Source organism: Caloenas nicobarica, chromosome 2, assembly GCF_036013445.1.
Source record: "Caloenas nicobarica isolate bCalNic1 chromosome 2, bCalNic1.hap1, whole genome shotgun sequence".
NCBI classification, from domain to species: domain Eukaryota; kingdom Metazoa; phylum Chordata; class Aves; order Columbiformes; family Columbidae; genus Caloenas; species Caloenas nicobarica.
Window position 1 is genome coordinate 110,354,967 of NC_088246.1, and position 25,868 is coordinate 110,380,834.

General features: G+C 41.4%; 1 protein-coding gene across 1 annotated transcript in view; it reads left to right on the forward strand.

Annotated features, from left to right (window-relative positions):
• Nucleotides 1-2,016: 2,016 nt before the first annotated feature.
• PIEZO2 (piezo type mechanosensitive ion channel component 2) overlaps nucleotides 2,017-25,868 on the forward strand; it is a 309,138-nt gene continuing 285,286 nt past the window's right edge. Inside the window, exon 1 of the mRNA XM_065628394.1 lies at nucleotides 2,017-2,234. Within this exon, the coding sequence (XP_065484466.1) occupies nucleotides 2,171-2,234 (64 nt within the window). The 5' untranslated portion in view covers nucleotides 2,017-2,170. The remainder of the gene's footprint in view (nucleotides 2,235-25,868) is intronic.

The window sequence follows — 25,868 nt, forward strand, 5'->3', positions numbered from 1 at the left end:
ACTTTTTGAGACAGATCTTGTGGTCTTAAAACAATCCTGGGGATGACTTGACTGTGGGCTGATCAGGTACTTCATTAGCAGATTAAGTACAACTAGATCCTAGTATTTTACATCTCTAGACATGATCACTAGGCTGATTCACAAAGACCGGTGTGCACAGAATCCCATGCCAGAAGACTGAGAATCAAATATTCAGGCTTGACGCAGTGTTGAGATGTTCGGGTGAGCTGTGCCGGGCCCCGATGTGGGAAGGGAGGGACTGATGTCCCCCCCAGGCTGTGCCCCGCTGCTGAGTTAAGGCATCGCATTGGTCCTGCTGAGACACGGCCTCATTACAACTTCTGTTTGCGCAGACAGATGTTACACTTAAGCTCCACAGACACACTCACGTCTGAGTGTGAAAGGGCTGTGCCTCTTCGGAGGAGGTTTAGGCTCAGCGTCATAGGGGGCCAGCTTTTAATGGACCCGTTAGGTGCATTGAATTGGCAGCTGTAGTTGACTTCTTAGCTTCCCCGAATGTTTTCATATATGTAAGTTTGGAGTTCTTTACTTTCCAAATATGCTAGTATCAGAGTCAGTTAGCCTGTTAGATAATATTTTTTCATCTAAATATTTGCCATTATTTATGCAACAAAAATCAGATGTCCACACGGCTCAACTCATGTCATTTGAACCCCCCAAAGTTTTTCTTTTTTCTTTAAACAGCCCTTTATATTTTCTCTGAGTCACACTCATGTTTGCAAATAGTTTTCTTTGCAACAAGGGTAAGAAAAAAAAAAGTATATGTCTTTTTAAGCACAAGAAAGCAAAGGATGCTTAAGTAATTATAGGAGTCAAAAAAGCCAAGACTTCAAGAGCAGATCTAAGACTTCTTAGATTTGAATTAAGACTGGTTGAGGTCCTTCACCAGGGAGAAGCACTGAGAACTTCTGTTAAGGACCACAGGGTCACTGCTCCCACTTTCTCTGACTCCAGATCATGCATGAAAGAGTTCCCTCCTGCACTGCCCCCACGGAGAGGATATTCTGTCTAAAACTTGCCTCATTTAAGTGGGAGGGATTGTAATATATTCCTGAAGATTAAATGGACTTTTACCTGCATTAATAACGCCATTAATAACTTTCTGTGTCAGAGCATCACTATTTTAACCCCAACTATTAGATTTATTCAGCAAACACATGAGGACACACCGAGCCTTGAAACTGCCCCTTTAAACCCACAGCACTTTCTAACCAGCACCGTATTTAAAGAGTAAAGAAAAACCTTTCCAGAAAAGCCAAATACATTCCAGCCACTGCAGATATATATTATTTTTTTTGCGAGGCGACAATTTTCTTGTGTACCTAAACGTGCTGCTGAAACCTGGGGTGGCAAATGAACGAATTACAGAAAATTGCTCCCCCACTCGGGAAAAAAAAAAAAAAGTTTTTAAAATTTAAAATTTTACGTGAAAAAGACATTTCGAATGAAAATAATATTGAAGTAAAAACAAAAACAAACCAAAAAACCACCCCAAAACACAACCAAAAAAATCCAAACCAACAAACAGGAAACAGCAACCAAAAAAACCCCCCAAACCCAAACAACCAAACCCAACCCCCGAAGAAGCGCTGAGGAGAACCGTAGCGTTCCGAGCGCGCACCCGGAGCCCGCCGGGGGTGGCGGCGCGGCGGCAGGACGGTCCCCGCGGCGCGGCGGGGGCGCGCAGGCAGCGGGGCGGGGGCGGGGGCAGGGGCAGGCAGCCCGGCCCCGTCGGGGCGGGGCCGCGGGGAAGTTTCCCCGCGCGGCGCGGGGGCGCGGGGCGCGCGCCGTGGGGTGCCGCGGGCCGTGGGGGCGGCGGGGGGGGAGGGGGGGGGTGTGTGGGGGGAGGGCGCTCCGCGCTGCCGGCGGAGGGAGGGAGGGAGAAATAGCGGGAGAGAGGGCGGGGGAGCCCCGAGGGGGCGGGCGTGTGCGTGCCCCGGGCCGGGGGTGCGGCGCGGCGCTGGTTGCATGGGCTGCCGCCGGGATGCAGCGGGAGGCGTGAGGCGGCGCGGCTGAGGCGAGGCGAGGAGGTGACGGGCGATGCTCCGCCGCCGCGGCGGCTCCGCGCACGGTCGGACCTAGGAGCGGCGGTGGCGCGCAGAGAGGGACAGCTCTCCGGCCGGCCGGCCGCGACCCCCGCCCCGCCGCGATGGCCACCGAGGTGGTATGCGGGCTCACCTTCCGGCTGCTCCTGCCCGTGTGCCTGACTGCCGGTACGTCCCTCCGTCCGTCGGTGGGTCGCCGGGCGGGTGCGCGTCCTGGGGCCGCGGGACCGTCCCCGCTGCCCGCGGGGCCGGGGACTTGAGTGATGCGCCGCTCTCCTTCCTCGCGGCTGCTCCCGCTGTTATCCCAAGAAACTTTAAACTTCGTAGCTCACCTTTATTTCTTAGATATTTGTTGTTGTTGTTGTTACTGATATGATTTTGTTGCTGTGCGCCCGGGGCTCGCACGTGTTGCGGGGCTCTGCTCGCTGCCGAGCACCGGCTGCGCGGCGCGGAGCGGCGTGCGGGGCTCCGCGGCTCTTCACTCGGAAAAATCGCCGCTGGCTCCTGAGCCCCGCGTCGGCCCGCATCCTCGGGGAAGGCGTGAGAGAGAGGGGCATTTAGCGCTCGACCTCCGGGCATTCTGGCTCATCTGCCTTGTGAGGGTTTCGGGGGTACTTTGTAAAAGCGGGGTGCGAGCGTCTTTCAGAAGGAGCAATTCTCTAATTTCAGGAGGGAGGTTTTTCTTATTTCGAGAGAGAGAAATTTCAGTTTATTAAATCGCGTTACTTAGCAGGCGGCCATCCAAGAAGCGAATTATTTTTGGATGGAGAACTGCGGTGTCCAGCCATGGGTGAATATGTTAGTATTAATCCATGCCCTCCGCACAATTTGAAAATAAAACTCTGAATAAGCAACGATTACTCGTCAGATCGGCAGGACGGCGGGCCCGCCTGCAAAGCCGCGCTTGCGGAGGGCGACTCAGCCGGGCGGCCGCGCCTGGGGCTGGTGCCTGCCGGGGCGATGAGGGCTGCGGGGCGGGAAGAGGGAAAGCGGGGGTCCGGAATGGTCCCCGATTCCCTCATGCCGCGGAAAGAACCCCCTCGAAACCCCTCGGCGGCCAGCCCCACGCCGCGCATGTTCCGCGGGCGGCGGAGCGCTGCCGGCCGTACCATGCGCGGCCGCCGCGGGGTTCCCGGCCCGGTCCCGGCTGCCGCCAGCCCCTTCCCGGCCGTGCGGAGCGGCGCGGAGGCGTGCGCGCATCGTCGGGGCCGCGGGCGCTGTCTCCCATCCCCGGGGGTGCAACTCTTCGTGCTGCCTCACCGGCTCCCCAGGACAGGGCTGCTCAGCGGCCCCCCCGAAACACGCAGCCTGTCCAGGGCTTTGCCCTTGAGGAGCTCCGTGGTGGCCTGGCCACCGCCTCTTCTTCTCAGCATCTTCCCTCCCCCCTGCTCGGGAGATGTCCCACGCTCTGGCTTCAAGTGCCCTCCGCTGCCTCTGACTTCTCCTCCGGGGAGGAGGACGTGAGCCCCACGTTCAGCCCCGGCAGAGCCGTGCGGGACCCGAGCGGCTCACTGATGCCTCATGGTGTGCAGCTTCTCTTGCTTCCATGGACTGGGAGTGAAAATGCCTCTTTTCTTTCCCCCATCACTTTGTTTGAAGCAGTGTGGTGGGTGCTGTTAGCAGGGATGTAGGAAAGGTGAGATGGGCGCAGCTTTCCAGCCTACCGCCAGCACCTAGTTTCCACCCTCTCCAAAGCCCGTGGTCCCCCTGCAGGTGCCCAGCCCTGTGGTTGGTCACCACTGCTGGGGCTGGGGAGGCCACAGCTCCCCAGGCCCACAGCAGCAGATGAGGGGCCCCCACCTACTTTGAGACCATTCCGGTGTTACTGGGTGTCAGTGCCTTGGTGGCCAGTGTGCAGGAGCGCTGTGTGCAGAGGAACTGGGTGGTAGTGGATGGGGCAGGTTGCCCACAAGGCCAAGGGTTGGTGGTACCAGGCAGGTCTTGCCAATGCCAGGGCTAGGCACAGGGCGCTTCCATTTGAAACCTGTTGGGGCCTGTCTGCATTTTCTTTAATCTTGTGAAAGATGGTTGCATTATAGATGAGGATGAATTTGCTGGAAAGACACGTAGGGAGAAGAAAAGATCCCAGAAGACAAGTTGTATTCAGGTGAAATTTGTTTGTATTACTCCTAATAAAATAACATCTAGCTATGATATTAAAATAGTGGAGGTATTATTCTTTCAGGTGCTCACTCTGGTTCTTGCCAAACTTTCTGTATCAAAACAAGTTCAAATAAAATTGTTTTGCTGTCCTGATTCCTGATGTTCAGTAATGCAGAGGTACTTTCGCATTGCAGTAATACTTACACAGATGAGAACTGATATTGTCATGAATTGCTTATGGTCATAAATCTTACTCATCTGAAGATTAATCGAAACACGAAACCTGAAGGAGGGACTTCCCGTCTTGAATATGAAGAAGAAATCCCACTGCGGAGCTTTTGGTTTTCGACCTAGTGATCTTGTTAGTTGGGTTTGAGAGGGGAAATCAGTAAATGGACAAACAGCATTTCTCTTGCCTTAATATACTGTGTCCGTAGGTGTTATTCTTTTCCTTTTTACAAGCTGTTAGCGGAGTCCTCACTAGGGTGAAACCTAGTTCAGCCTGCTTCACTTCTCCACCTTTCTTGCGTCTGCACCTGAGTTACCCCTGAGCTAATGCTCTCCTCCTTTCCAAGCATCAAGGAAGTGTTTAGCGGGCTTCTGGAAAAAGGCTTTTTAGACTTCGTATATCAGAGTGATGTTTATTTGTCTGACTTACGCCGAGGTTACATCCACAGTTGAAAAGCTGCCACGAGGACTCACTGCGCAGAGTGGTGCCTTGTGTCTCCTACCCGTCTGGGCAATAACTGTGTCTGGCTGTGCCAAAAGGGTGGAAATACGGAACTGTTCTTTCGGTTCGGAATCCATATGTGTGTGATTTTAAAATGCTAGATGACTGTAGTTTCTCACTGTGGTATAATTTGCTTTTCTGTTTCTAAGAGTAGAAAGTAACTTTGTTGGAGAGCCCTGACAAGGTGTGTGGAGGGCAATGGCAGCTGTGGCAAGGTCGTTAGAAATAACACCTCTGCTAAGCTGCAAGATGAGTCTTTAAATACTTTAAAAATGGTTAGTGCTTTAAATCCTTAATACTTCAAATACTTTAGTTTAAAAGTAAAATTAAATACTAATGCTAGTTCTTTTTGCTGATATGAAATACTTTCCCAACCATTGATTAGCACCACGTACCTGAGAAAACAGAATTCCTTCTAAGAATTTTTTAGGATTAGGTCTGTAGCACTGAAGAGTGTAATCTAGTGCAGGTAAACCCAGATGTAGCCATTCGAAGATCAAGAATTACGTGTCTTGACTGTCTGCTGAAGACAGGAAGTTTAACATGTACAAAATGAAAGACTTTGGAGATTGAAAAGCTGATTATAGGCTTATGAATTCACAGCTGATCATGGCATTTTCACAATAAAAACTTATGTTCATTCTGATGCGAACTCAGAGCTTAAATGGTAAGGCACAGTAATGTGAAACTTCCTCGCAAATAGAGTCCTGTGTTCTCTAATAATACAGAGAGACAGAGTTGGTTCTTTTTTTTTGTGAGATTACTGCAATGTGATATTTTCCTGTATTGTACTTGTACAATGCTGAAAAAACAAATGATAACATGGAGGAGAGGGAGCTTTTGGCACTGGTGGTGGGAAGTGGGCTTTTTGTGTTTTGTTTTTTAAAGCTTAAGCCTTGGCATGAATCTGTCTTTTTTTGTTACTGGTATGAACTTGAAACATGCAAAATGTGATTTGTCTGTCTGAAATAAGGAATTGGAACATTTTTTTGCTAATTGCTTTCTTTGGTTTGTAAAGACTTGAACCACAAAGTTGTGGTTTACATCACTTGATAACATAATTACTCCGCTTCCAATTGTTTTACTTCACACACATTTCATTAGTTTTCTTTTAAGCAAAATATTATTATTTTCAAATGGGGTACTGGGAAAAAAGTGCTTGGAGAGAATAGCTTTCTCTGGTGTTTAACTGATGCTGCTGGATTGCGTGTTATCAGCAAATTGTCTTTGGTGAGCTATTGTAGCTGCCTGGCCCAAATGCTTCCCAGAAGTTACACTTGTTTTCTGAACTTTCAAATTTTGACCCAGATGAAGTAAGAATTGTAGGAGTTTCTAGAAAGTTGGGGTTTTTTTGGTAGGGAAGGTAAGCACAGGTATCAGTGTTTGGTATGTGATGGCAGGTAAAAATAAAATACTTCAGAGTTTTTTTAGGTGACAGAGTTAATAAATTAGCTGGAAGTTTTCACTTGTTTCGTCAAGCTAAATCTTTGAACTCCTGGTAAACAGCAGAAATTGTTCTTATTTCTCCTTTCAGTGACCATGAATAATGTTGAATGAATCAGAGTGATCGTCTCTTCAGGATATAAAAAATGTGCTTGAGAGGATATTTTTTAAAGCATACACAGTATTTTTAAAAACACGTATATTCAGTTGTTGGAAGTGCCTCAGCAGGATTGTGGTCCTTGTGCTGCCTTGGAAGGACAAGGTAGATTCCAGCATGCTTAGGTGCTCTTTGACTTTTATCCGTAAATTAACAAGTATTGATGAAAACCTTGGAGAGGAAATATCTGTATTGTTACATTAGCAGGTATGAAAATAGTGTTTGAATTATGTGTTTTCAAGAGTATTCAAAATCCAATTCCTCCCTATATGTTTTGATGCTTTGAATTATTACTATTCACATTTTGTATAGTTAGAATAAGTTGGACAACTCTGTAATATTAAGGCAAGTCTGTGGAGGCACTGAACTGTGCCTTGCTTGGATTATTATTTTTTAGGTGCTTATCATTTATTTCACTGGAGGTGGGTATTTCAAAACGATGGTACAACATGACATTGTGTTGCAGTTTTCAGGAGACCGAATAATTTTTATGTGCCAGTCTGTACAGGTGATGTTGTCAAGGTGATGACAAAGCAATTTGTGATGCAAGACCATTCAGATTGAGAGGGTAATTTGCGTAGTGATACATGTGACAGTAAATACATATGAATACGTGTGTATACATACATATTTTAAAAGGCTGACATTTTAAAAATTGAAGTAGACTTCACATAGTTAGCGAGAGTGCTCCTTGTTATGCTTTAAAATTGGCCAGTTACTGAAAAACAAAGAGAAAGAATGAACAAACTGATGTGGGTTTTTTTTTGTCATTATGGTGGCACTGGGGAATATTTATTATGATGTACTGAGAAGAACGATCGGGAAGAGCATGAGATTCACATAGACTTCCTGTTACATTTTGAAACCCTGTTGTTGTCCCAGAACACTCATAAAAATGTTAGTCACGGCAACAAAAAGCCAAGGAACCCCTTCATGGGTAGCATGCTGGAAAAAACAAAGCCAAAAAACCAAACAACAAACTTAGATGCCAGTCTTGCAGGAGCAGTATTTTCCAGGTTTGTGGGCACAAATTTAGATTTTCTTGTGCACAAAAAGCAAAGGTCATTTAAATCTCTGCAGCTTCCATCTTATGTCAATTAAGATCCAGAGAAAAGTGCTTTGGGGATAGCAGGGAGGCAGCAGGCGCCTGCAAGCACAGTGCTTGCTCTTGTCTGTAACAGCTGTCTCAGGTTGGCTGTGTCTGCTTCCCCCCAGCATGCAGGCTGAGAAACTCTATTTAAAGATGCATCCCACAAAAAATGGGTACAAAATGTCTCTCCTTGAGTTCTTAACACCTCTGCTTATTTATCCTCACTGTTCTGTTAAGTGGTTTGAATCTACTTAATGGTTAAGATGAGATAAAACCAGAACCTATAGATTTGCAAGGCTTAGGGCTTGCCTGATAGGTAACTGGTTCTGCAAGCAGTATTGAACTTGGGCATGGAAATGACTGGAAATTTGGCGACCGTTACTTGGAGAAAATGGACAACTTGCCTGGTGACTTATAGGAACTGGAAAGCATTTGAATCCTTTATTGGTAGCAGTGGAGCTCATGGGTGTCAACTGCAAATCGTGTCATGCGTGGAATTCCCTCTCTGTCTTTCAAACTGCAGGTACAACACTGAGCCATATTCTGGTTTTTTAATCAGAGCAGTCAGATCATAAAATGAAATGACAGAACTGTATGTATTTTGGGAACAGATAACTCGTTTTGGGGATATTTCTGAGGGAGGTCAAGGAAGACCATGGTACTGTTATTACATTTGTCCATGTATAGCCATGGTGCTCTTCCATTTCAGGTAATTTGCTAAAAGTCCAAAAATGTGCGAAACAAACATTGTAAGGCAACAGGCTGGGGAGATGGAGTGCAGCAGTTTCAACCACTGAAGGACTAAAATAATTTTGTGGTGCAGCTTTACCAGCGTGTTTGTTGGAGTAGTGCAGTTGCAAAGGCTGGCAAAACCACTGACTTCAGAATGGCTGGTGCTGCTAAAAAGGCTCTTGGAAGGGAATATGTTTAAATGGATTGTATTTGAGAGGGACTTCAGATGATGCAGTCCTTCAAAACAGTAAAACCTTTTCCACATGCCTGCAAAGCTGCTGGGTGTTCACAGTCCAGCTTCTCTCCATCTCTTTCCTCTTTCTCTTCTCACATTGAAATGGTAGCCTTTGTGAAGATAAAGCATCTTATTTCGAGGATAACTTCTCATCAGTAACTACTTTCTACTCTTGAAATGCAGCACTCTAAGAAACAGGCTGTTTGAAACAGGCTGTTTGCTTTCTGTCTTGAAGAATGCTGTTAGCAAGTGCTAATTAATAAGAACAGTCTGTATAGTCAAGTAGATTGTAACAAGCCTCTGTAATATCTTTAGGCAGTTCTAAAGATACTGGTGGTATGACTTGCTAAGTTAGTAAAGTGCTTTGGTTTGGGTTTTTTTTGTTCCCTATGCTGCAGGAGATTGGTCAAGATGTGTTACTAAATCAATCCAGATTTGCTTTCTAGGGTAAAAGTTTTCTGTAACTTTACTTTTCTGGTGATCACACGTCTCCGTGCTGTCATCTTGGGAGATCTCTGAAGGTTAGAAGCTGGTAGCATGCAGATAAGAAGCTTTCCAGAAAAAGGGCAGGTGTCGCTGGCTGAAATATGAGTGATGGATTCTTGTACTGAGAGAAACTGGTATACTGGGGTTTATTTTGTCAGATAAACCAACTTAAGATTTTGAATATTAAAAATACCCCAAACCCTCCACAAGCAGAATTATATAATATCTTTATTTTTGTGCATTTGTTAGAAGTGTATCCTTTGGTGCATTATGTTCAGGATGTGGTTGAATTAATGTACTTCTCCTCTTCTCCTGAGAGTCTTACCTGTCCATTTCCCGTCTCGACTTGGCAGTTGTAAAACCTGAATGTCACATGAAGGTTGCTATTCTGCATCTTAATTTCTTTCATGTCTTTAATTCCGAGCTGCGATGAATTCCATGGGTGAACTCCACCATGAATAAAAAGGAGTACTCTTTAATTAGTTTTCAGTTTGTTGCCTTAGTAAATAATCCTTTGGATGGGAAAAAGTATGTATAATCACTTAAATCAACAACAGTCTAGTGTTCTATTTACTCTAACACTTTAGAATAACATTTGCAAGGCATAAAATGAACCATTAAGATTAACTGTAGAAATTAACAGCTCTGAGTTTCCTATCAATTGTCCAGTTCTGAAGAGAAAGGGATGAGGATCATCTAAATCTTCTATCCCCTCGTAAAGAAAGAGTTTTAGAGTGCTATATTTTTACAATTTGAATTATTACAGAGTGCGGTGTAACACTTCTTCCCTGGGTCCATTCATGTAGTCTTCAGTTTGGAAGCTCTTTTGGAAATGAGGTAAAACTTAAAGAAGCGAGCCTGTGTGTATGTGAGTGATACACTAATCACTCTCTTTTTGGCAAAATATTATAAAGCACAAGATTATAGACATTACATACTCTGTCTACTGTTTCCAAGATGCTAATTTGTTAATGCAGCTTGACCAAACCACAACTTGAAACTGAAGTATTTGAGTGATATTAGAGAGAGGGTCAATTCTGCCCCTTGTTCAGAAGTTGCATGGGAGACTGAAAATTTTGTCCTTAACAGATAAGGGGGGTTATTCTGGCTTCTCATTGTGCTGAAGGATACGCAAACCCTGCATGGGTAAAGAGATGCTAAACAAGGGCTGTCTTTTCCCCAGTCATGCCAATACCATTCAATAAACTATGATTTTTAAAAAAAATTTTTTTTTTTTTTTTGGTAAAAGATGTGCTGTTAGAGAAATTAGCTCTTGGGTAGTTTGAGGAATTTTGTAAGGCCTCTTGCTCCAAGTTGCAGGTGTTTCCTTAGCCTTTAACTTTAGTTTAGCTTTCGTGAAATGCAGATTGAGCTTGCAAAGGCGCAGAAAGGAATGATCAGCAAAAAATACTGGAGAGCCAACATGCCCCTCCCTTAAAATATGAAAGTAAACTTTCTCCAAATTGATAAATCCCAACTGTAAAACCTGATGCCGATTACAGCATTATGTATCACCGATATTGCTGATTTGCTTGTCTAGGAAATCACCTGCTGATCTCTAGCAAGCCAGTACAGTGACATTTACTCTGAATTTTGTTTTAATACATGCTCATATAGTGGAAAATGTCCAGAACACATGAAATGGTTGCAATACTGGCTGCACCTGTTTGTGTTGTGTTTTTCTTCCCTTGTTACACTTTTGGCTTTTTACAGTATCTTTCAGAAGAGCAGTTTCCTGGTCACCAAGAATAAATTAATTCATAAGCCAAAGGCAAAGTGAGGCAAATTTGTCACAAATCCTGATTTATGCAGAAAACTTTTACTGCCATAGATAAATATTTGCTCATGTTGTCATTTTATTGGCTTACTTCTATGACAATAGCGTCAGACAGAATTCATAGCTGTAATGTGATTGCTAAGATGTGTTTCAATTAATTGGTCCTTCGCTCAGTGCTTAGAATTTTAAAAACCTGTCCTATTATTATACATTCCTTAACAATGCTGGATATTTTGACAAAGATACGTACTTACGTCCACTTCTATAAGATGAAAAGAAACTACATGTTTTAACCTTTTGAAACTTTGTCAAAGACCAGGTTACTTTGTGGGACGTGTGTTTTGCAGGGCATCTTTTTAGAAGACACATGCTTTCAGTTGCAAGCGTGGAATTATAGTTACTTTCTACATTTTTCTGTGAGTCACTGATAACATCAACATTTTCTTTGGTGGCAATAATTGGATATTTCTGTGTAGAAATTCACAGAGAAATATTTATACCTTGTCTAAGTGCTGGATTATAAAATTGCTTTCTTCAGGTCGCAGTGCCATGGGTCAAAGAAATTCTCTTGTGATACATGTGCCACCAGCTAGAAAAGCTGCGTGATCTTTTGATTCTTCCTTTTCCTTCTTTCTTCTCCAGACATTTAACACATGTCGAGTTACTGTTTAATGTGGAGAACAAAGATCTGTGAAGCATGACCCATGTCTCTTATTTGTTAGCTAAAAGCCAAGCATGTATATTTGCAGTGTAGTGCTATGTAAATAATAAATACCATTTCTATTGCTTATTTTCTCTAGATTGAAAGGAAATCAATAAACAGCTTTTTTTTTTTTTTTTTAAAGAAAAAGAAAAAGCTTTGGATAAAATGCCATTACTCGGTTCTTAAAAACAAAGCTTCAGGTAAAGATACTCAAGTTTAGCACTGTATTCCATCATTTCAGTGTTTAATTGAGAAAAAAACCCCAAAACCAACAACAAAAAAACCCCCATGATAAAACCAGTGTGATACTGAGTCTATTTGTCTTTTCGTGAAAATGTGTTTCGACTGCAAAGAGTGTAATCTCCATTCATTTCACTATGTTTCTTCTTATAAACCTGTATATAGACTTTGATGTTGCATGTTGTTTGACCTTGTTGGTTGTTTTCTTCTGAAGTCTGATCAGGTCTTTTCTTGTAACAGAACTGAACAAAAGACTCTCCTGTGATTTTAAAGATGTTTTATTAATAATTTTTGTACATTTGCTGATTAGGAGAACTCTTTGTGATTTACTTCTGTGGTAAATCATCTTCTCCTCCTTGCCTGATGTGACACATCTTTCTTTTCCTAAGCTTTCATGTGCTTCTTACCATATGGTACATTGGTGAGGACCTTTGATCTTTGGCCAATAATGTACGTGTCCATATTACTATAAAAATGCATTTCTGAGGAGGGGCCTGTCATTTGCATGGATTGGAGTTGTGTTCAAGAGTTTCTTACATGGACTGACAGCTGTGGTGGTTGTGGTGGCAGGTTGTAGAGCTCAGTTCCCAGCTTCACTGTTTCCTCACACTCAGGGGAAATGACCCTCGTGTTCCCTAAGATACAGCACAGAAAATACGATGGATAGAGGGGAAAAACCTTGCTAGCCATATAAGTCATATTTACTCTGTACCACACAAGCCTGAAGTTTACTGCCAGCTCCTTTCAAAATAAATCAAATAATTGACTTCATCTCCTTGTTTAATGGCTGGTTGCTCTTGATGGTGGGCCCCGTAATGTTTAGAAGGATTAGCATTCAGTGATGTTTATTTTCCATTACTCTCCTTCAAGTGATGCCTTAGTCATGAGAGAAATCCCAAGTCTGAGAAAATTGACCTTATTTTACACTTCCTTGACCAGTACAACTTTCCTCTCCAGGTTCAACTCTTTTGATTTGTTTGACCTTGAAACACAATGTCTATGTGTGTACTCTGAGGCAAAATACAATACAAGAAATACTGTGTGTATATACAATTTTATTGATATAATGCATCTTAAAATACTCTTCTTTAGTTTATAACCTGTCAGCCATTTGTTCTTATTGAACTGAGTCAACAAACTCAATCATGTCCATTAGTGTGCATAAACATCAAAACCTGTTTCTCACAGCTTTTCGTTGCTATCTGCAAATACAGCATCACAGTTGCTCCAAGAGCTTTACAAATATCTTTATTATATTGCTGAAAGCAAAGTTAAACATACCATTTTTTATGTGTGGGTTTCTAGCAGATCCTTGTGGTTTACTGTATCACTGTGATTTTAAACAGAAATTGGTTTTAGATACATTAAACTTATATGAAGTAAGACACTGTCAACTTGTGACAGCCTCAGTAAGCCATACCTGATATCTATATTTTTATCGTAGCATGCAGCCATACTGAGGGGTGTCAGACAAGCCCACTGTGCCATTGTCAGGGTCTAGAGATGAGGGTTGGCCTAATCATCAAACAGTTTACCTCTTCCTGTAGAGAATTCCACATTAAAATGTTGAAAAGAAGTAATACACAAGTCTTGTTTCCTACAACGTGGCTGCTTGGCAATGAGCTATACTGGCAATAGTAAGGAAATGACAGAAGGTCCCAAATGGTCACAGTGTGTCCCAGAGGATGAAGCAGATGGAATTGCTAGAACTGCAAAAAAAGGATATCAGGTTATTTCCTGCCTGTATTTACTGTGACTGTATTTTGGGGAATTCCATTTGTTTCTTCCCCTAGCAGAGGAACCTGTTATCCTGTTGCCCTTGGAATGGAAAAACAGAATGATTGTTCCAGTGCGACACAATATTGCAAACTGGAAGGAACAAGAAAGTCTCATTACCAGAGTGTCCTGTCTGCATAATTAATGCATGTTAGTTGTTGAAATACACTGAAATAAGAACGTAGCAGTTGTTTAAAAATACCAGAAAGGATGAGATAGCTAAGTCACTGAAACCAGCATCTGTTTTGAGGGCAAAGAATAATGTTCTCGTGTGGGGTGAGTAATTACATAGGTACTCAGTTTGGGTTTCTCAGTCATTCTTTTGAAGCTGTTGAGATTGGCCGCTCCCCTGCAAGGTTTCTGGGGTGATTACAGGATGGGCTCAGGTCCATCTCTGTGTTTCCCACTTCACAGCATCTCAGGCTGGAGGCTGGACCTCAGGAGGTCTCCTCTCCAACCTCCTGCTCAGTGCAACACCGAATTTAAATGGGATTGCTCAGGGCTTTTTCCTGTTGGGTTTTGAAAGTCTCTGACAGTGGAGGTTTACACAACCTCTTCCAGTGCCTAGTTAGCCTCACAATGACTACAGTGACTGTTTTTTTGGTTTTTTTGTGGGTTTTTTTTGTTTGGTTGGTTTTTTTTGTTTTTTGTTTTTGTTTTGTTTTCCTTGTTAGTTTTTATTTTTTCTTTTTCTTTCCCCGCTTATATCCTCCTGACTTCAGTTTGTGGCCGTTGTATCTCAGTATGCACCTTCGTAAAGAGCCGAGATCTGTCTTTTCTGTAACTTCCCCTTAGGTGTCAGGGAGCTACTGTGAGGTGCCCCCAAAACTGTCTCGGGGCTGAACGAGCCCTGGTCCTGCAGCATCTCCTCTTCGGGCTTTAAGCTCCAGCCCTCCCCTGGACTTGTTGAAGTTTATCAACGTATTTCTTGTCCTGAGGAAGGGCAGAATTGCATGTGCTACTCTAGATATGGTTTAACGAGGGCTGAGTAAAGGGGAATAATCACTTCCCGTGGCTGTGCTGCTGTTGGTACAGCCCTGTAGCTTACAGTGAATGCCAAAAGGGAGGTCTGATTGAAAACTGTTGCACCGTGTTTGAGTGTCAGGAACAGAAAGTAGACATTGACCATTTTTATTGTTCCTTAAAAGAAAAAAAACACAAACAAACAAACAAACCCCCAAACAAACCAAACCAACAAAATAACAAGCCAGAACTTCTAAAGTGTGATCAAAGTATCATAAGTAAAAATAAATTGATGTTGGCTATTACATCTGAACAGTCAGCAGTGGTACCCAGGCAGAACTTGTAGGATTTTTTCTGTCTTGTTTTTGATTAAAGGACCAAAGTATTTAATCTTTACAGTAAATCCTACACTCTCCTCACATGGAAGTAGATGACCAAGTGTCTTCTTCAAGATGTCCTGGTTATGGCTTTTGGTTCTAAACTATATAGCGATGGGTCTTGGAAATCCTGCTGTGAGGAACTGTTTCTTTGGTCTTTCTCTAAACTCACTGGTAATTCAAATCTCAGAGACTCCAATTTTCCATTCTTAGTTTTAAAAATACATTAAAAAAAGACATAAAGCCGGAGCCAGTATCTGTAGGGCATGTTCTGATTTGCTGTGTCTTAACACACACAATATGCATCCAGCAGCTCAAAAAGGTTGAACTTACATTGCTCAGCTGGAAGTGCTGATTATTAATGAATGTTGTTCTGTAACATTGGCGCAGTCATCTGTCACTGACTTACAATGAACAGAATGATGAATTAATAGAAGACCTACACCATTTCTTCTCAACTTCAAGAACTGTCCAATGCTGGCATTCTCTAAGGGGCTAACTAGCCAGTAAATTATTGGCAATATTTTCACAGCAATCATGCTCACATACTTGAATATTTTTAATTAGTCAGTATTTCTTGTTATTCTGCAAATCACTGACAGCTAATTTGTTTCAAAACCACAGGAAAAAACCAGTTCTGAATGTTTCTGTATTGCATTCTTTTCTCCTAGATGATCTCCATCTCATGTAGTATTGACAAATTACTTTTAGCAGTAGTTATTTTACTGTTAGGTTGCAGTTTTGAAACAAGTATTTGAAAGATTGCCTTGCGTTCTGAATATATTAAACACTTGGTGCTAGTCATTCACAGAATCTGTTGCACGGGGTTTTATAGACCCAGCAGAATGAATTGTTTCCAATGTTTTGCTTGAAAATGGCAAGATTTATGTATTTCTTTGACTCTAGTGTTTAGTTAACTGTGCTGCCTTTAGAGGGTCAGCCCACAGTATATTGGAAATTCTCCTTCATTCTGCCAGAAACACAAGAGAAGTTGCAGTTCAACTGTCTATAGCATGGTCAGTCTTCATTTGATAAAAGGTAAGTTGTTGATATCAGAAGTTACATACAGCTACTGTTTTTTCTCCTGTTCCGTACACATATGTCCTTAGGTAACAGATGATTTCAGCATGGAAAACAATAACCAATGTAATATACTTGTAGCCACCCAGATGACTTTTCTGAGGGCTATTTATACTGTTAACTGTCTTAATTGTGGGAAATCTCCTCATGTTTTCCTGTAGCCCAGCATTTGCATTTTTCATTGTTTGCATCTGTTGCTTCTTCCCTTCTTTGAAAGATTGACACCACCCCCCGGTGCAACACCACAAATGAAATATGTGCTGTGTCACCTGAGGATACCATTGCAGCAGCATCACACTCAACTGTTCTTTGCATTTGGTTGCCTAATTTGGTAACCTGTTTCATTCGAGGCTCAAACTGGGGTTTTGTTGTGAGAACACCTGCTTTTCTAAATAGAAATCATTTAAAATGTATACTTTTATCTACAGGGAAATGTCAAGATAGTGTGCATTTTAAAAAGTGGTCTAGAGATGTTGGCAATTTTAGCCTTAGATTTTTGTATGTTCAGACGTTTCTGATATTCTAGCAAGTAGTGTGTGTACCTCTCCTAGCATATGGGAGTAGAAAAAGAGCTAAAGAAGATGCACCTGTCTCTCAGAATTGCCATACATCGTGTAATTTACTGAATCTCGCTTGCCTGGGGATACTCATCCTATCTGCAAATCAGACCTGATGAGTCTTCATGTTTGCATCCCATGGCTGTGCATAAGGAGTGAGTCAAATCTTGCACAGGTGGGGAGGAGCATGCTGCAGAATAGCATTTTATGAACTTGTATTACTACTGAAGGTAGTAAGGTAAATCAAGATAAACAAATGCTGTTTTCACGTATGACACCCTTTTTTGTTTTTCTTGAGGTGGTGCCTTTAAAATGTGCTCAGGTAATTCACTCTGTTAGTAACATTTTTTTACTGGAGTTGATACAGTTCTATTCTTTGATGTGTTGATATTGTTAGCCAGAATTGGTGCATGCTGGTTGCTTAATTGATTTTAAAATATCACCTTTCAGGTCAGCAGATTCTTTAATGCATGATACAAATGCCTTTTTTTTTTCCAGTTGTTTCTTTTTTTTTTTTTTTTTCTTTTTTTAAAGTAATGATTCCCTAGGCAATTTTCCAAGAACAAGTGCTGTCAGTGCCAGAAGGTTACTCAGAAAGGCCAGTGTCTTCATTCCATGAATTAGATAACATATAACACACCATCTCATCTTAACAAAGTTGAGTAAATCAGAAGAAAGTGCAAAACAAAACTAGAAAGAAACTGCGGTTGTTGCTGTGCTATGTCACTTGAGATAACTGATCATCAGCTTGTCATTCCCGAAGTATGTTTATATATAATTATATTGTTCCTTATACTTAAGAAATACCCGAGATTCAGCCTCAAAGTCAGCAGTAGCAGTCTGTAGTTAGTGTAAGACCACAAATATTGCCAATAAATTAATGATGTTGTGGACGTGAACAAATAGTGGAGAAAGAGACATTAGGTGGTCTTGGGCATGAGAGAAGGAAAGTGTCTTTCACAAAGTGGTTAATCAAAACTACAGGAGAAGATACTATCAGTGTTGTTAATGCATTAGAATGAAGTTGTTTGTTTACATTGTTTTTTATCAGAAACCTGATAGAAAAAAATTGCCCTTCAGGGACCCCTGCCACAGGCTGTAACATCATTGTCTCTCCTCACAAACATGAAAAAAAGATTCCTTAGGCTGGCAGAGTAGCCTTTCCTGCTAGCCTTTTTTTTTTTTTTCTTTTTTTTTTAAATTTTTAAGCTTTTTCTGTCTGGTTGTATCCAGAATAACAGATTGAACGTCCTCAGGGACGTTGAGTGTACTGAACAAGAACACAAGCAGATTGCCTCCATCATTTAATATCCACCTTTGCACTTTTCCTTTATGTGTTTTTTTGGTAACCGTGCAAAGATCACATCTTTCATTGCAGTTTGCCCCAGCTCCCTGTCTGTCACTTTTGTATTATAGTGTAATTAAGCTCATAATATATTTAGATCGCTTCTAAAAGATCAATTACTAACAAGGTAGAGGTAACATAATCAAAAGTGTTACAATGGCCTTGACCTTGTAGTATTTGAATCTTTGTATCTTGCATTGATTTCTTGTGAGTTTTGAGTGGTCAGCATCGCGCAGCAATCATCTGTTTTCTTTTTTTGGAAATAATGTTCGTCAAATATAGTATGGGAACTGCTACCTGAACTGTCTTATAATTTAAGAATAATTGTAGCAAAGATGCGATAGGACTGGTTTCTTTGAGTCAGAATTACTGAAAGTGGTAATATCAAACCTCTTTTTCTGAAAGAAAGAGGCATGGGTTATAGCAATTGTATTGATGTGACTCCAGAAAAACAGTCACCTTCTTTGGAAGCAAATCGAGTTATATTTGAAGAGATACAAATGGAGCATAATTTACTGACCTGCTGAATGTTGTCACAAGAGAGAATCATTAATGAGTATTTTAAGCCAATTTTTTGAAGGATTTGAAGGCAGGTGGGTAAGGGCAGTTAAGCAAAGAATAGGAAAGGTGGCAAATAGAGTAGGAAAGGTGAGAGTACAGAGGATGAGAATAAGGAAGATGTTAGTAGAGTGAGAAATGGGATAAGAGGTGTTTTTAGAACAGAGCAAAGAAATCACTGGCTGTTTCTTTGAGAAATGAGAAAACGAGCAGACGGGTTCAAAGAGATGAATGATATTTGGAAGCGGGCTAGGAGGATGAAGAAGACAGCCAACTAGGCCAGCTGGGACACCAATAATGACACCAGCAAATAATACTGTCAGTAGAAAGTATGTTAGTCCTGGTGGCCAGCAAGAATGTACGAATCCTAGGAATGACAGGGAAAGAAATGACAGGACTTCCATAAAAGAGTGAACATAGCAGAAGGGATGCATAGAGAATCAAAGATCACATCCAGACTTACAGGCAGTCAAACAGGAATAGAAATCCAGAAGAGAGACAAAGGTTAGACATACTGTGTTTCAAAGAGCCTCAATTTGAGGAGATAACCAGGCACCCAAGAAGAGATGTCAAAAGTGACAAATGTGAGGTGGTGCTGAAAGGAGGGAGTGGGGATGTATATGTATCTGGAAATTGTTGAGGATGGAATTTGGTATTTTGGGCTTGTTTTTTGAATTCAGGGGGTGAAGGGTGTTACTATGGAGATGGTAATCTGGTTTTGTGACTTATGTCAGCAGCTAGTGTGGTTCAGAGTAATGTGCTTTTCCCAGAGGTGACTGAAATTGTGAAGAATCCATGGTAAATATTCTTACCTGTTGCAAGTAGATCGAGGTACAGACACATCTACTTTGGGAATCAACTGATTCTGGCTTGCATTTAAAAAACAAAAATGAAAAAAACCCCAAACAAACAAACAAGTTGTCTATTGTGCTAGAGTTTGGTGTTGTTTTTTTTGTGTGGGTTTTTTTTTTTGTTTGTTTGTTTGTTGTGTTGGTTTTTTTTTTTGGTCCTAAAAGTTATTCCTAAATATGGTTTTCTTCCCTGTTCCTGATCCTCTCTCCATCATGTGTCCTCCTTTGGGCTGTGTGGTCCATGGAGGTCTGTGGGATGTTCAGTGGTCTGAATTCCTGTTGCTGTCATTCCTCCTCACCCCTCCTTGGTATGCAATGTCACCGTGATGAATGGTAGAGAACAAAGTAATGGCCATGACAGTCTAGTGCTGGCTTCTCAAAAGGTGTTCAAAGCAGTGGTGTGAGTTGCTATGCGAGGGGTGACCTTAAAAAGAGAAGTGACCAACTGCCTAACTCAGACCACCTTATGCTTCCCCTGATGGGCTGGATGCTGTCCCTGAGACAAGGTCCCATCTTTGCATGTGGTGGGGTGGGGAGCTTTCACCAGCAAGGATGGTGGTCCCTCAGAAGGTGGTGGATCTTGCTTCCCAGAGCTGAGCACTTGTGGGGATGATGCACATGGCCACCAGCTCAGCAGAGGTGGGAACTTAAAGTCGCAGCACAGACTTTGGCTGTCCAGCCCGAGCCCCAGGTTCCTTGGGGCTGCTGGTGCCTGGCTCAGGGAAGCTGCTCTCCTGCCCATTCTGGAGGTGTGCTGGGTGTCACAGGCATGACACCTCCTGCCACATCCTCGCTGGAGGGATATCCTGGCCCTCTTCCTCCCCGTTCCTCTGTCATCACTCATGCATGGTGGCCAGTTGAGCTATCACACTTAGGGCAGTGGTGATCAAGTTGTGCCAGGGGAGGTTTAGATTGGATATTAGGAAGAATTTCTTCACAGAAAGGGTTGTCAGGCATTGGAACAGGCTGCCCAGGGAAGTGGTGGAGTCACCATCCCTGCAGGGCTTTAAAAGGCATTTAGATGAGGTTCTTAGGGACATGGTTTAGTGCCAGTGCTAGGTAAATGGTTGGACTTGATGGTCTTTTCCAAACAAAATGATTCTATGATTCTATGGTCTGTCCCGTTCTTCATCTTAACTGTATTTCACAGTGAACCCAAGGTTGCTGGGTGCAGCGAGCTCTGAATTAGGCAATCAGCCAGTTTCAAATACATTCTAATTTTATGAGTCAGTGACTCTCTGGTTCATTAAAATCATGGTCAGTCTGATCAGCCGCAGTGAGCCAGGAATGGTGTTTGGTGGGTCACTTGCACAGGGAAGAGTCTGCTCAGTTTTGTGTTATGTGTCTGAATTGTATGTTGTTTTTTGCTCTAAGAGAAAATTGCTCTTTCTTATGCTTTTTAACAACTTTAAAAAGAAAAAATGTGTCATGACCACATAGAGATACTTTTTATAAATTAATTACAGTCTTGTATTTTTCAGGAAATTTGATTTTTCTTGGGAACATTATTTTAGTCATCTCATGTCTCACTGGGTTATGACCTTGTTGTACTAGTGCAGCAATTAGGTCTTTAAGTTTCTTCTTCCAGGACATGGAAAAAGTAATTAAGTGGTGCTGTCACACAACATCTAAAAGAATTTATATAAGCACATTTGTTTTGTGTTTTATATTATATCACTCGATCAATTTAAATTTAATGAAATGCTGTTCATGCCTGAAACTTTGATTCTTGAAGAATTTTTTAAAATTTGGAAATTATTGACATTTATGTTTTTGTTGTTCAGAGAGATAAAAGTTGCTTATTTCTCAGGTCTACTGTTTCACTTACTGTCTGTATGTTTTATTAGAAGGATTCTTTAATGATATTTCAAAATAGTAACTTTACTTTCTTATTTCTATTTTTTTTTTAATATGAACGTTTTAAGGCAAAACTTGAAGGTGGATTTATTTCAGTGACCTTGAGGAGGGAGAAAACCTGCAGGATTTTTAAACACTTATTTTCTTTGAGAGTCTTGCATGTTACTGTTTTTGAAAAACAGGACGTGTTTATCTGGACAATTGTGAAGTACTGAAATGAGATAAACCATTGCAGCTATGGCTGCAATACTCTTGGGACTCCTCAGCCTTGTCTCTACTGGGAAGCTAAGTCCTTACTAGATATTTTTGATGTTTTGTTTTGTTTTGTTTTTTTTTCCCTTTTTTCTTTGTAGCTGTTTCTTAGAAGAGCTTTGAATAATAGCATAGGCTGATGAGAATGTTCTTCTGTAAATATGTTACTTTGATTTGATATATGCAAAAACCTCAAACTGAATTTACATTTAAGCCAAACACAGCTGAGCAACAAAAAATGGAATCACCTTAATTTTTAGAAAGTACTACATCATATATCTTACCTGTCCTGATTTGTTCAAGGGTATCTGACTGTAGATTTACCAGCTATTATTCTATTTTTCTGGTGGAGAAGGCCACGGCCTGTGAAAAGAAGGAAGAATTTTTCCCTTCTGTGAAGATATGACCAGGCATATGTGGAAGAAGAGGTAAATTTATACTGAAGTTCAGAGGAAGAACATGTAAGTGAGTGCATGGGGGGAGTTACTGAGTGGGGCAGAGGCCATTTATTGATTTGTCAGGAAGAAGGAACAAAGCTTTGAAAGGGAAGGATTTATGTAAATGGAGTAATGCGTCTTCAGATTTGTCTGTTAAGAGTGCCTGACAATAAACTGTCTGTAGGGTCCCAGTGCCTTCTTCACTATTGTGTCAGGTTTTTGGATTCTTTCTTCTGAAAATATGACGTTGTTATATTGAAGACAATAATTCTCAGGCCAGATACCAAGTTATGCATGTGGATCTGCATTTGCTGGTGTATAGTAACTGGTTTTGCTCATAGAAACATGGTGTTAACCTGTTTTAATGGATGGGCATAGAACTGCTTGTGTGTTCATGTGCACAAGTGAGGAAATCTGATTTTAAAAACTGTTACGGTTGTCAGTGGTTCAGTGATTGGACACTGAAAGTTTTATTTTCATCTGATCTTTTGGGATGCTGTTGTCATGTTTCTGTCACCACAAGGAAGTTGTAGTCCTGTAAGACTTTTAGAAGGTGCCATTGCCGCTACTTGTTTTGTCATTAAAACAAAGTTGCAAAATGGTAGTAACAACTAAGTGCCCTTTTTGTTGGCACTCCGAGGAATACGGTATATATTAACAAGAAACAGCTATGAAAAATGCATGAAGTGCCAGGAAGTACTACAAACAAGGGAACTATAAACAGAGCCATGATAACCTGGTACTCTTAGAGAGGGACTCTTAGAGTCTCTTTCTGTGGTAAAACGTTAGCCCATCTTATTGCCAAGAAAAGAAAAGGAAAAAAAAAATGAAACCTTTTTCTCTCCTTCAGCTACCCACATGTGTTCCCTAAAGTCTGTTGTCTTGTTTTATGTTAGCTTGCATATCGGCACTGCACTTAAGATGTACTTTGTGATAGCCCGTCTTTGGGCATTCTTAGGTACGTTTGAACTAGACCAGGAATAAAGTTGGTTTCTTTAGGGACTTTCTGATTCATAAATGTGTTTTGCTAGCACAGACTGAGGCAACATATGGTGTCCATACAAATATATCAAACGCCACTTTAAAATCAAACTTTTATTAGCCCTTCTATCAGGTTCCTTGGGAATGCTTTTCCAGGCCTTCCATCACTCTTGCAAGGTTAAAACCCTGTTAACTCCCAATGAAAATTTCTTCATAGCCAACCTGGGCCTTTTTTATTGTGGTGCAAAAAAAAAATTTCTTTAGCATAAATAGCTTTTGTTCCTGTTTGCTTTTGGCTTTACTCTCCTGCCTGTTACACGTTTACAGACACCTGGTATTTTCTGTCTTTTGTTTAACTAACCAATTTGAATTCTTTTATTGTTCCCTAAGTCTTTTACTAATCCTCTGTCTCACTTTGGATCGAAGAAGGATAACTAAATCTTGCACACACCTGTCTAAATGAGGTTTTACCCGTGATAGTTATAATTGCATATTGATTTCCTGTACCAGTGAAGCTGTCTTTTACTACACACTCTCTTCCAGTATAGCTATGTCCTACTGGTTTTGTTTGGTCTGCTAATAGAACAAACACTGTTGCTTATAGCCACCCAGCTACATTTATACCAGCTTGTTTTGTTGGTATTAAGTATGTAGTAATTATTTTTGGAGTTACTAAATGTAATCCTATTCCTGTTCTTTCAGTCCTTGGGATCATACAGTTCTTTTGGGAGGCTGTTTTTCCTTTGTATTGACTGTACTTCCCAGCTCTGTGTTATTAGCAAGCTTCATTATCACTCATATTTTAATTGCCAAGTCAACTAAAAAAATAGTAAGGCCCATGCCAAGATCTGTCCTTGAGGAGCTCTGCTAATGACCTTTCTGCAGCTGGAAAGTATGTCCAGCATTACTCAGATCACTTCTTCTGTAGCGACTTCCATTTTATACTTTTAATCCTTGTTCTAATTAATTTCCCATGTAATATATTTTCAGCCACTTTAGTGACACTGAAATAGAAACAAAGGCTTACTGCAATTCTCTAGACTGGTTAAGAAACATATTATGTTGGCCTGGTCTTGGTAAACCTGCACTTGAGTTTTACACCTTTCTGTGTCTGTTTTTCTTCCCTTTGGAGCTATTTGCAAGATTTTGCATAGAATCCAAAAGAGGCTGACAATCTTCTCTTTTTTTTTTTATTTCTCCGGATAGATTTGCCCTTACCTTCTTATGCTACCTCTCCTGACTGATGAGCTGATTAAAAGCTTTTCCTACTAGATAAGCTTTATTCATTGATTCTCCCAGCATCAAGGATAGGCATTATTTTACCTCTTGGTTTAAACAGGTTAACTGTCATCTTAAATTTCCCCCACCTCCCATGTACAGGATTTTATCGATCTTTATTATTTTGTTGTCTGTTGTGCCCAGTGAAGATTTTCATTGGAGATCTCCACCCAGAGTTTTTCCATTTCCATTTTTTAAAAGTTTCTGTAGTCAATGGGTTGAGCTAATTCAGCCCTATCTCTGTTTGGCCAGAGGAGCTTTTCACCCGACTTAGAATATCATGCTGGCAATAAAAATACCGGTAAAATATATTGCTGCAGAGCAGCTGAGTAACAGCAAGGCATCACCAGTAGAGCTGTCAGATGCTTGTGTCTCACATTACACAGGCTATTTACTCGCTGTCATTGCTAACCTGCTGCTTCGTGTGGCTGGCGTGTTCCCAGTTCCTCTAGGGGTGACCGAAACAAAAGTGGCATCAACAGCTGCACACCTGGATGTACTATAACAGCAGCCTGCCCTCTCATTTAAAAGTGGGAGAAGGTGCTGACAGATGGCATGAATTACTGAATTACCTTAGAAATCTGCCTGAAAAGACAACCTTCCTAGCCACATTAACAATTAAAAACATAAATGAGAAAGATCATCATCCAGACTAATTATTTCTCTTGTGCAGAGCACGCAGGGGGTATCCCTCCTACACTGAAGGACTGAGGGGGCCTATATATGCTTATGTATTTCTCTGTGGAAATGATTTGATTGCTTCAAAGTCAACCACAAGGGTTGCTAGCGAGAACAAATGAAAATATTTGCTCTCCTCCTCATTCTGCTTGGGCAAGCATGGTGCCTTTTTATAGCATTCCCAGCCCTCAAGAGCCAGAGGTAATAGCTGACCACCAAACTTGGATTCTTTTTGGCTCTAGCATCAGTTTATCGATTATTGTTCAGGACCAAAAAGACGTAATTTGACTTGTTAAGTTGAGTGGCCTTTTAATTTCTCCTGTGTGCATATAGGTACTGCAAAGCCGAGTCATTGGTGGTAGGAAGGCTCCATCCATTGTACTTTGCTGAAGAGTAGTAAAGTAGAGGGAATGCTAATGAATCATGTTAACTCTTCTAAAATATTTTTTCCTGTGAGTTTCCTAATTAGTTTCTCTAATTTGTTTTCTTTGGTGGAGAACAAATACACAGGAAGTGTGGGTGTGGTGGTTTTTTTGTTTTGTGTTTTTTTTTCCTTGTTTCATATTTTCAGTGTTCTTTTTGTCCAGTGTATTTGTTCATCTGGGGTTGGGTACCTATGCGGGAGGTAAGTCTTTATGACATGACTTCTATATGTTTCTTTCGCAGAAGAAAGAAAACAGAAGAAGTGAGATTGGAGATGTATTTTGAAGAAAATGTTATAAACCCAGACATTTTTTGTGTAAGACTTCAAATTCTTAAATGGGAGGCTGTCTGTTTTATCATACTTGCAGAGCAGAACTATCATTAAATAAGGGTTCCTAAATTCCTCTTTCTTTAGTTAAAAAGTCCTGAATACAGACACCCTTAGCCAGTGCAGTGCTAAACCAGAGTTCATGTTAGTTTGGGCCCTGTCCTGCACCATGCCAATGAAGGCACATTATCGCCAGGTCTCATAATTTTGTTTAGAAATGTAATATAGTTTGCTAGTATTTTTAAACTCCAAGGAATCAGTTTATCACAATTATTCAAATTTATACAATGTATTTGATATGTACTTTGACAAAAGCCTGCAGAAATTTTTCATAAAATTTTGGGGCATGGTTTTGACAAGCAATT